Here is a 12,638-nt window from a genome sequence, read left to right as displayed (position 1 = left end):
TCAATCTTGTGGTCCAAGGGAAGGTACTGAAGAGCCGTGATCATGGTCAGAACTGTGTTGAAAATAAAAATCTCCCTGACTGTTGCATGACAGGGGGGCCCAGGAGAGCCCCTGGGGGAGGGGAGGAGGAGAGGAAGCTGGTCTAGTCCTCATCAAGCTGGGAGAGGAGGCCTGAACTAAGGTGTAGTGGTGGGAATTAAGGAAGGGGGATGAGTGCCGCAGTCTGGCTGGGCACACAATCACGAGCCACCACACAGCTTGTAGATTCAAACAGCAACTCTTTATTCTCGAACTCACACCAGCCGTCTACAATCACGTTCTGGGGAAATCCACGTTCTCTGCCCAAATCCACTACCACTGGGCTTCTGTCTCCCAAAATATACTGTCTGAATCCCGTGAGAACTCAAGGAGAACTCAGGCAGCAGGATACGCCCTATTCCTAGCAGGAATAATCTTAAACCTGGAACGCCCTAAACCCAATTATCCTAAACCGGGAACACCCTAATCCACCCTGGTCCTTGAGCAAGGTCACCTATATTCAATGTCACTGCAACATGGGGTACGCTGGCAAGGAAATTGTCATACCTACTTGGCTAATGGCTCCCAAATTAAGAGATAAGCTGGAGGGCTTGATGACCAGTTGAGGAGGGAGGATGTGCCATACCTGAGTCTAAGAATTAGGGCTTCTATTTTTTTTTCTGTGGGCCTAGGACCCACTGGACAACTGGTTGGTAGCATCGGACACCTGAAACGCCCATGTCCAATTCGTTGTTATAAAGGAGAGAAAAGGTTTTTTTTTTTTAAATATATTTTTAGTTGTAGATGGACACAATACTTTTGTTTGTTTCTTTTTATGTGGTGCTGAGATCCGAACCCAGTGCCTCACAGGTGCTAGGCAAGCACTCTACCACTGAGGTACAGCTCCAGCCCGAGACAAGAGTTTTTTAACATGGAATAATTACAAAGCAGTATAGAGAAACTGTAAACCTCGTAAGTGATGAGGGATCAGGAAGGAGATGGGTGTGGGCCCAGATGGTTCTGAAGTTCTCGGTGTCACTGTATCTAATGGGCAGGGTCGGGTTTTCATCTTGCTTGACCTCTCCTCCTCTCTCTCCTTCAAACGTGGTCCTCCTTGCCTTTTATGGCACGTGCTCTCTATCTCTTGGTCCCTCTTTCTCTGATGGCTCATGAAGTCCCCCTCCTCTTCCCAGGGTCTCCCGACGCTCTGCAGCCCTGTCTGGCTGACTTTGCTGAACCTCCATCTCACACTACTTTCTTGTCCTCCTCAGCCACCCTGACTTTCCTTCCAGTTTCCTGGGTGCCAGGCCAAGGTCCTGCCTGTGGACTTCTACACATCTGTTGTTTCTGCATGACCACTCCTTCCCCCTCGTCTCCTGGAAACTCCCGTTCTTCCTCAGCTCGGATAGCCCTTCCTCGGGAATAGGATGAACATGTGGTCAAGGGGCCGAGCAAGGATGCATTTGGACATGAACAGGGTTGTCATGAATCGTAACACCAGGACAGCAGGCATGAACTAGAAGTATCCTGGGCAAATGGACACATGCTTATCTGGTGCAGGCGCCCTTCTCAGACTCCCCAGAGGGGATCGGGTCCCCCTGTGCTCTCGTTACTCTTTGGACTTCCTTTCGTAGCCCTTAGTGTGGTTCATATGTCATTTGAATTGACTATTTGATTCAACTTCCCCAATAAATGGTATAGGCCATGAAGCAGACATATTTCCATGGTGTTGTTACTGGCATCTGAGACACCCTGTGTCACAAAGTGGGCACTGAATCAGCATTTGAATAAACACATTAATGGTTGATCCAGTTTGTGCCGCTCCATGGTGTGTACCAAGCACTTTCATTTCCCTGTCTTGGCCGGTTCCCATCACTGCCTGGCAGGTTTCCTGGTCTCCATATACTAAGGGGACAGAGGTTTCACGAAGATCTCGAGTTTGCGTGTTACAAAGGCATTTCCAGAACACTCACATCTACTGACCCCACACTTAGTTCTTTTCAAAAAGGGTGTGAAGAGAAAAGAAAAGAAGACTCCCAGGTTGAGAGCCCTGGATGACCCTGGAAGGTTGGTGTGGGCCTGGAGAAGATGGGGCCGGGTCTGGGCACCACTTGTCAGATGTCAGTTGCTCCCTGAAAACCTGAGCGGCATTCCATGCTACGGAGGACAGCCAGGTGCCCCTCAGCCTCAGAGGGCTTCAGCAGACAGATTTTTCATTTTGTTTTTACTGTGATAAAATTACATAATATAAAATTTACCATTTTAACCATCTTTAGTGTAGCATTTGGTGGCATTCAGCACATTCACAGTGCTGTGCCACCACCACCACCACCATCCATTTCCAGAACCTTTTCACCTTCCCCAAGGGAAACTCTACCTGTCAGACACTAACTCCCCACTCCACCCCACCCCCTTCCTGTCAACTGCCATTCTAGTTTCTGTCTCAATGAATGTGACAATTGTAGGTACTTTGTATCAGTGAAATCAGACAATATTTGACCTTTTAGGTCTGGTTTGTTTCATTTAGCAGAATTTTTCCAGTTTCATCCATGTTGTAGCACATGTCAGAATTTCCTTCCTTTTTAAGGCTGAATAATATTCTATCATGTTCATACACTACATCATGTTTATTTCTTAATCCATTGATAGGCAGGGGCTATTTCCAGTTTTTGGTCTGTGAATAAGATTTCTAGGTACAGCATGTACAAATGTCGGTTCCAGTCCTTGCTCTCAGTTCTTTTGTGTATATGCCCAGGAGTGGTTTGCTAGACCATTTAGTAATTTTGTTTTCTACAGCAGCTGTCTATATTCCCTATGTATAAGAATCCCAATTTCTCTGTATTCTTGTCAACATTTGTTTTTCCTGTGTGTGTGTGTGTGTGTGTGTGTGCACGCGCGCGCTTGTGCCGTATTGGGGATTGAACCCAGGAGTGCTTAACCACTAAGCCACATCGCCAGCCCTTGTTTGTATTTTATTTTAAGATGGAGTCTCACTAGGTTGCTCAGGGCCTCGCTAAGTTGCTGAGGTTGGTTTTTAATTCACCATTTTTCCTGCCTCAGCCTCCTGAGCTGCTGGTGTAACATACATGCATCACCAAGCCAGCTTTGCTTTGTTTTTGATGACTGTCATCCTTATGGGTGTGAAGTGGAATCTAGTGACTGTGATTTACATTTCCCTAATGATTAGTGATGCTGGGCATCTTTGTATGTGTTAATTGGCCATTAGTGTATCATCTTTGAAGAATGTTTATTCAAGACTTTTGCCCAGTTAGTTATTGTTGTTGAATTTTAGGAGTTTAAAATGTATTCTAAATATGATATTTGATTTTCAAATATTTCCTACCATTTCATAGGATGCCTTTTAACTCTGTTCACAGTGTCTTTTGACACAAAAGTTTTATTTTATTTTTTTTAGTTGTAGATGGACACAGTACCTTTATTTATTTTTATGTGGTGCTGAGGATCGAACCCCATGCCTCACTCATGCAAGGCACATGCTCTACCACTGAGCCACAACCCCAGTCCTCAGAAGTTTTTAATTCTGATTTTAATTGATCTATTTTGCCTTTGGTTGCCTGTGCTTGTGGTATCACATCTGAGGAATCGTTGCCAAATCCAATATTATAAAGATTTCCCCCTATATTTTCTTCTAGTGGTTTTAGTATTTTTAGTTCTTATATTTTGGTATGTAACCCATTTTGATTCAATTTTTGTGTATGGTGTAAGGTAAGGATCCAAATTCGTTGTTTTTGCATGTGAATATCCATTTCCCCCCCATACCAGTTATTGAAAGGACAGCCCTTTCCCCACTGAATTTTCTTGTCATACTTGGCAAAAATCATTTGACCATATATGCAGAAGTTAATTTCTGGGCTCTCCTATTCCCTTGGTCTATATGTCTGTCTATCACCAGTACCACACTGTTTTGTTTTCATTTTAATTATATTATTTTTCAGTACATTTTGAAGTTCACAGTAAAAGTTCGCAGGGAGTGCAAAGATTTCCCATATGCCCCTTTCCCTGCTCTGCACAACCTCCTTCAACATCAAAGTCCTGCATCAGAGCAGTGCATTTGTCACAATGTGAACCCACATTGACATGTCACGATCACCCAAAGTCCGTACTTTACATTAGGGTTCACTCTTTATTGTCTGTGTGTTTTGAAAAATGTATAATGACATGTGTCCATCATTTCAGCATCTCACAGATTCATTTCACCTCTCTGAATATCCTCTGTACTCTGCCTGTTCATCCCTCTTTCCTCCAGTCTCTGGCATCCATTGATCTGTTTACTGTCTCCATAGTGACATTTTCCAGAATGGCCTATGTTGGAACCATGCAGTATGATGGAGTCTTTTCAGATTGACTTCTTTAACTTAGTAATGCATTTATGACTCCTCCATGTCTTTTTGTGACTTGACAACTTCTTTCTCTTTGGCATTGAGCAATATTTCATTGTCTGTATGCGACAGTATTTTATCCATTAACAGGACAGCTCCACTGCTTCTCAGTTTTGGCAATTATGAATACAGCTGCTACAAATATTCACGTGCAGTTTTTTGTATAGACATGTTTTCAACTCACTCAAATAAATACCAAGGAGTACAACTGCTGATCATGGTAAAAGTGTTCGGTTTGGTTTGTAAGAAACTGCCAAACTGTCTTTCAAAAGGTGACAGTTTGCATTCCCACCAGGCAATGAATGAGAGTTCCTGTTGTTCCACATCCTTACCAGCATTTGGTGGTATTAGTGTTTTGGATTTTAGCCAGTCTAATTGGTGTGTAGGTGGTATCTCATTATTTTACAACAATATAGCTTTTTCTAAAGTTTGGATGTCAGGAAATATTAGACTTCCAACTTGGTTCTTTCTCAATTGTTTTTGACAGTTTGTGATTGGATCTCATCCCCTCATAATTTGGGATTGGCTCTCATCCCCTCATACAATTTCACATGAATTTTAAGTTTTTTTCTATTTCTGAAAAAAAAAAGAAGTAGTCATGGGGATTTGGGTAGAGATTATATTGAATTTGTAGATCCCTTTGCAAAGTATTGGCATCTTAACAATATTAAGTCCTCCAGTCTGTGAATACAGAAAGTCTTCCCATTTATTTGGGTCTTCTTCAATTTATTTCAGGAAGATTTTTTAGTTTTCAGTATATAAGTCTTTAACTTCCTTGAATAATTCCTAAGTATTTTATTCTTTTTGATGTTATTGTAGATAGAGTGTTTTTTAAAATTTACTTTTGTATTGTTCATTGTCAGTATATAGTAACACAGCTGATTTTTACGTGTTGATTTTTGTATCCTGTAACTTTGCTGAATTCATTTATTATTTTAATAGTCTTTTTGTGGAATCCTTAGAGTTTCCCTCATATAAAATCAGAGGATGTTGGGAAAAAGGCACACTCATACATTGCTTGTGGGACTGCAAATTGGTGCAGCCAATATGGAAAGCAGTATGGAGATTCCTTGGAAAACTGGGAATGGAACCACCATTTGACCCAGCTGTCCCTCTCCTAGGTCTATACCCAAAGGACTTAAAAACAGCACACTACAGGGACACAGCCACATCAGTGTTTATAGCAGCACAATTCACAATAGCTAAACTGTGGAACCAACCTAAATGGCTTTCAGTAGATGAATGGATAAAAAAAAATGTGGCATATATACACAATGGAATATTACTCAGCAATAAAAGAGAATAAAATCATGGCATTTGCAGGTAAATGGTTGGTGTTGGAGAAGATAATGCTAAGTGAAGTTAGCCAATCCCCCCAAAACCACATGCCAAATGTTTTCTCTGATATAAGGTGACTGACCCATAATGGGGTAGGGAGGGGGAGCATGGGAGGAATAGAGGAACTCTAGATGGGACAGAGGGGTGGGAGGGGAAGGGAGGGGACAGGGGGTTAGCAATGATGGTGGAATGTGATAGACATTATCTGAAGTACATGTATGAAGTCATGAATTGGTGTGAACATACTTTATATACAAACAGATGAAAAGTTGTGCTCTATATGTGTAATAAGAATCGTAATGCATTGCACTGTCATGTATTTAAAAAATAAAATCAATAAAAATATTTATTAATAAAATAAAATAAAATCAGGCCATCTACAGAGGATTTTACTTCTTCCTTTCCAACAGATATCTTTTATTTCTTCCTCTTTCCTGTTGCTCTGGCTAGAACTTGTACTATGTCGAATAGAAGTGAGGGGAGCAGGCATCCTGATCTTGTTCCTGATCCTAGAGGATAAACTTTTAGTCTTTTACCATCGAGTATGACATTAGCCACGCAAGCAAAGTTTTAAACAGAGCTGACAGAGAGGCAGGATGATGAATACCCGGCACCTACTTAAAATTGTGGTCCTCTTTATTCCCAGGGCCTAGAACAGTGTCTGGCACATAATAATTATGGAAAGAATGGGTAAATTTAAAAAATTGGTAGTTTCTCAAGTGGAATGAGCCAAAGGGTGCTTCCCAATGGAGAGCTGTATTCAGGAAGGTGGTAAGGATGAGGGGGATGATAAGGTGATAAAGTCTCATCAGATCGTCCACTGGCAAGGAGCAGGTGTTGGTCCCACATTGGGGGGTGGAAAAGCCACTTAAATCTTGGTACACTTTTCCTGGATAACCTGCATTTTAGAGACATTTCTCTGGTAAAGTTATGCTCCCTTCTCTATATTAGCACAATAACATACGTTCTATCTCTTTGTATTTATGATTACTGAATAAATAACTTATAGCCCAATGGATGCAAAGAACATGAGTGAAATGCTATAATTTACAGGTGGCAGTTGTTAAAATGCTAATTGAGTGTGTAACATATGCCTCATTTTGGCACAGCTTTGAAATAATGTAACTGTTTTCCTGTTTTAATTTGGGATGGTTGGAAAGCACCAAGTCCCCCCATTTCTTTTTTTTTATATTTATTTTTTAGGTGTAGATGGACACAACACAATGCCTTTATTTTTATGTGGTGCTGAGAATTGAACCCCGGTCCTGCCCATGCTAGGGGAGCGCTCTACCGCTGAGCCACAATCCTGGCCCCCTGCCATTTCTTAGTCATGCCACACGTTTGCATTGGATCTCATCCCCTCAGTAAGATTAAAAATCCTCCTCAGCTAGTCTGAGAATGGGGAAATTCTCATTTAACGTGTTGGCATTTCTCTTCATTTGGACTTTCAACAAGTGAGTCCTAAATATGAACTAGCATGTCCTCACTTTTCCCCTCTAACAAGTCATCTGAGTTACGTGTTTAAAGAACACATTCTGTAAATATAAAACTTGTTCATAACTTTAAGAAGCAACAGAACATAGTGGAAAGAACAAGCCCTTTTGTGTCGGTGAGGGATTTTCTAGCCACAAATAATTGAAATCCTATAGCTTATGCCAAAGAGGAATTTAGAACACCAAAAGATGTTCCAGGGTGCAGGCGATCTTACAGGACCCAAGGGCGGAGGGCAGCCAGGCTCCTGAGAGTCTGGGCTTAGGACCTGGAAGCCAAGGAACTTAGGTCACCCCTATGCTTCAGGCAACATGCTCTCATCTCTCCTTCTCTCTCTTGGAAACTGGCCCTTTCTTCTCTTCTCTGGGTGCACAGCCACACACAGCTGTCCGGCTCTGGCTCTTTATCGCTCCCATTTTAAGGACTAGCAGAGGCTGCCTGGAATCTCTGATTTCCAAATTCCTGGAAGACAGAATCTGATTATCTCATCTTGAGTCAGATGTCCACTCTTGGCTTGTTCATTTATTAGTTCCAAAAGTCTTTATTGAGTGCCAGGAACTGTTTTAGGCACCAAGGATATATCCTGCTTGTAGAGTTTGTGTGTGTGTGTGTGTGTGTGTGTGTTAAGAGAGAGAGAGAGACAGATAGACAGACTTTGATTTTGTGTGTGTGTGTGTGTGTGTGTGTGTGTGTGTGGTTGAACCTGGAGGTGCTCTCTTTTTATTTATTTATTTTTGAGATAGGGTCTCACTAAATTTCCCAGGCTGGCCTTGAACTTGGGATCCTTCTGCCTTGACCTCCAGAATAGCTGGCATTACAGGCATGTGCCACTACGCCCAGCTTTACTGCTTAATACTTCGGGACAGGGTTGAGGGTTGCAAATTTCAGAGAAAGGGAAGGAAGTCTGGGCCTGTAACTTGCACAGACCTGGACTCAAATCCTGATTTCTCCCCTTGCCAGCTCTGTGACCCAGGGCATGTGAAATGGTTAAACTACCTCTCTTAGCCCCAAGTTTTACTCAGTTCAAAAGGAATAATCCTTTATAAGGTAGTTGTGAGGATTCCAGTGAAGGGTGCTGAGAAGGCTGGTAGTTTATATAGCATCTGCCACCTGTAGGCAGAACCCGGCTGCTCCTGCTACCTGTCGCAATCTGTTTCTCCATCATAAAACAGGAAAACATATTGCCTCCCTGCCATCCTTAGAAGAATTTAGTCATGTGATGCGTGCCCTGCTGTCTGGAATTTGTACATGACAGACACTCCAGTGTGGTCACCGCTCCTCTTATTCTTACTATTAATCACATATATTTTTTTCTGTCTTCTAGTTCCCATTTGGCCGACGCTTGCCTTGTGACATCTACTGGCATGGAGTTTCATTTCATGACAATGACATATTATCCGGTCAAGTGAACAAGTTTCCAGGTATCTGCTGTTATTGTGTTTCTCGAGCCGAGTCCCAGAGTATGTTCTTCTACAAAAACATGACAGTGTTTTGAGATCAAACTTGAGGACTCTTAATTGGGACTCGCTGCCTGTGCTCTGCTGTATTGCTGTCACCTTGGGAGGGAAGTCAGCGCAGAGGTAATCAGGACTTAAGCCACTAGGGGTTTAAAGATTGCAGACAGGCTTGTGCAGGTTTAAAGCCAGGCTTTCTTGGTCTAATCCTACTGGTGGAAGAACATGATTTTCACTTGTTGGGTTATAGATATAATATGGAGGTCAAATGAGGGGACTATATTCTCAAAATAAAGGAACAGAACATTTCTCTGGCAGGAAACTGAAATGCTACACTTCTAAGGATGTATCACAGAAATGGTATATCACCCCCCACCCCTTTTTTTCTTTGCACCAGTGATTGAACCCAGGGGCACATAACTACTGAACCACATCCCCAGCCCTTTTTGTTTCATTTTGGGACAGGATCTCGCCAAGTTGCTTAGGGCTCCCTAACTTGCTGAGGCTGTCTTTGGACTCGTAATCCTCCTGCCTCGGTCTCCCAAATCACTAGGATTACAGGCGTGCACCACCATGTTTGGCAACTTCCTCTTTTTTTAAGAATTGTATTTGGAGGTTCCATTTAAAAAAAAAAAACTGAATATGCTAGTCCCCATGCTAAGTATTACAAGGCTAATGACATTGTCTCCATGGGACTTACCCTACAAGGAGGGTGGCCAGAAAATTGTCACAACCAGCATATTAAAAGCCTCCTCCACTCTATACCCAGATACCACTTACGCTTTTTATTTTGTTTTTAAATCTCTACCACCTTCTTCTGTGATTACTGCTGTTCATTATTTTTGATGGCTACATGAAGAGGGAGGCTAAGGGGAGTGTGATTGGTTAGGGAGAAGGGAACATTTAGTTAAGTTTCCAGCCATGGGGTCTTATAGTTGTTTTGATAATGTATTGAACAAACCGTATTCTAGTACAATAATAAATAATTTAAAAAAAGAAAATATCACCCTGAATCCCATCCCTCATTTAACAAAATAACAATGTGAATGTTTCTATATTTTCACCCAAAGCTTAACCATGTTTATCGTTTTTATATGGCGGCAGTTATACTTGCCTAACTATAAGGTGTTTTTTCTTAATATCATATTATTTGTACTTATATTAGAAGGAAATTAAATACACTTTTTCTTTGGCACTCCACCCTCTGCCTTGAAGAAAACACCTCTCAGGAAACAATTTTCTTACACTGACTACTTTTGCCCCATTCGCGAGGGGATTTTCAAGTTCAGCATACAGACTGACAAGGTCACTACCACAGGCCACACTTGGCTCTTAGAAGGACGCAGGGCAGGAAGCACAGCTTATCAGCCAGCCTATGCCCAGCATTTCTCTTCAGTGAAGTATTTTCTACAGTACTGGGAGCCGGCCTCTGGCTGAGTGAGTGAGAGGAGATGTAAGGAGACCAGATCCACATCTGTCTTGGCTCAGATGCCCCAAGGAGTCAGTGTCTCTCCTAACTGCTCCATAGCATAGCTTCCAAGGTCCCTGTAAGAGTCATGTTAAGTTATTAAAATCACCACTAAGACAGCCTAGAGCTATGGCTTCCTACAGGTATTAAACAATTCAACAATCAGGGAACATCTTAACTGTGCACTTTGTTGTCTACCAACACAGATAGCAATCTCCCTTTTTTTTTGGTTTCCAGGGATACTGAGACAGAAGGTTAACCCAAGGTCTGTTTGTCCTTAGAGAAGGAGAGATAATTCTGTTAGGGAACAAGATTGATTTGCGAACAGGGTTCCTGTACCCCCGTTTAATGGGATAGCTACTGTATTCTCCTGTCGGGCTGCTCAGGAAAAAAAAAAAAGATACTTTTCCATGTCAGTAAAAGGACTTTTTAAGGTTTGGGGAGAACCCAATCTGGAAGTGAAGGAGTCTTTAGAATGAATTACTAAGAAATGAATCATCAAATGAGGCTTCATCTACATTTTCTCCATTTGCTCATGCCTCAGCGAATGGCTGAGAGTGGGAGAGCTGTAGCTATGTTTGGGTCTATATTTGGAAAACAAATTAGAAATATAGAGGGGGAAAAAGTACTCCTGAAGAACTAGTTTTATTAAAGGTGATGAAAGTACATTCATTCCAAGAGGCAAGTTTGCCCATCCCGTACTCCACATACCAGTGACTGGAACTTGTAATTTTCCACTTTACTAACAACAATTAATTAGCTGTAATGACAAAGCAGGCTCTGGAACCTCTGGGCGGAGCAGCAGCACTGCCCTGTGGAAGACAGAAATCCTCAGCCGTAGGCAATTCCAGAACATCCTGTCCTGTGGCTCCAGTTGGGTCCACTTTTATCTTGTCTCCCATACACCCATTATTCTAAAATCGCACTTCCTACGCCTGGTATGCTACTTAAGTTCTAGGCAGTGCACCAGAGAAGTGTAGCTATTTCACATGCTGCGAAAACGGAAAACTTTGGGATATGCATATGGAAGTAATTTATTTTGTTTGTATCAGCATTTTGGATTTCATTCGCTTTTCTCTGGGCAATTTCTTTATTCAAAATACACTATTATATCTTAACCGGTGAATTATGATTTTCTATAAAAAGTAATCTGAGTTAGATATGTCTTTGCTTCAACCCAAATTGTCAGTTCCCAGCTTACAAACAACAGGTTATTTATTTATTTATTTTTTTCCTGAGTTTCAAGGTCTGAGATGTGCGGCAGTGCAGGGTGGGCAGTGCTTGAGAGATGACCACAAGGAGGGGGCTGTAGGGGGGGAATCTGCAGGGTGGCCCAGCACTGTTCTGGGCTCCGAGGACACTAAGATAACGAGAAAGACACGCAGGAGAGAGCAAAACACAACCCAAGTGCTGCGCCTGGGGAAGCCTGGAGCGCGTGGGAGTCAGGAGCCACCTAATCCAGATTTGCTTGAGAGGGTGAGAGATCCAGGAGAAGAGGATCGGCCTTCGCACTGAGCCTCCAGAGATGGACGGGCCTGGCCTAATACCAAACAGGAGGCAGAGGACAGGTGGCCCCTGAGGATGGAAGCGGATCAAATGAGAGTGGGTGGAGAAGTGAGGGGCAGGGACTCCCGGGGAGTAGGGGGCTCCAAGACATTTCTAAACCAGAGAATGATGTGGGTCATCCTGTGTTTTAGAAAGACCAGCCAGAGGGTCACATGGGAGGTGAGTGGAAAGGCTGAGAGAGGGAACGGAGATACAGGGAGAAGTCACTGCAGCACCCGGGCAGGAGATCAGCTAATTAGTGGCAATGGGAATGCAGAAAGTATTTCTTTTTGGTGGCTATAATGACAATAATTTTTGGTTTCAATGCTACTTGGATTGAATAGTGCTCCAAATACAGCTCCGTTTGTTCGGTTTTTGTTGGGTTCGGTAGGGCTGCATGGGCAGGTCTGAGGATCCAACTGTTACACTCTTGGTTAACTCCAAAGGGATGAGACCCCCAGGCCCTGAGGCTGCAGCGCAGCAGAGAGAAGAACCCACACCTCAGAAAGAGTGGCAGGAGGCCAGCCCTTGTGTCAAAGCTGTAATCCAAGGTTAGGGAGTTTTCCCAATTGATGGGAGAACTGCCACCATAGGGACATCTAGGGTAGACCTCATTGAGAGACTCTGGTGGTCAGCACAGGATCCCAGACGCTGGGCTAAGTCCAGCCTTTGCAGGCACGTATGGGGGCTGGGGAGGCATTGGAGAGAACAAGGCGGAGGCCTGAGCTTTGTGCATAGTGATGGCAGCCACTCAGCCACAGGAAGCAAAAGATAAGGCTACGAAAATTTGGGAACAGGGCTGGGGATGTGGCTCAAGCGGTAGCGCGCTCGCCTGGCATGCGTGCGGCCCGGGTTCGATCCTCAGCACCACATACAAAACAAAAAAGATGTTGTGTCCGCCGAAAACTAAAAAATAAATATTAA

At 43.0% G+C, this 12,638-nt stretch overlaps 1 protein-coding gene across 1 annotated transcript in view; it reads left to right on the top strand.

The window, feature by feature from the left end:
- Ttll11 (tubulin tyrosine ligase like 11) overlaps window positions 1–12,638 on the top strand; it is a 228,989-nt gene that overhangs the window by 36,272 nt on the left and 180,079 nt on the right. The window contains exon 2 of the mRNA XM_027935834.2: window positions 8,572–8,668. Coding sequence (XP_027791635.2) covers window positions 8,572–8,668 — 97 coding nt within the window. The remainder of the gene's footprint in view (window positions 1–8,571; window positions 8,669–12,638) is intronic.

This window comes from Marmota flaviventris, chromosome 13 (assembly GCF_047511675.1).
Source record: "Marmota flaviventris isolate mMarFla1 chromosome 13, mMarFla1.hap1, whole genome shotgun sequence".
NCBI classification, from domain to species: Eukaryota; Metazoa; Chordata; class Mammalia; order Rodentia; family Sciuridae; genus Marmota; species Marmota flaviventris.
Note: the sequence above shows the minus strand (reverse complement) of the source record. Positions and strands in the feature narration are given on the sequence as shown.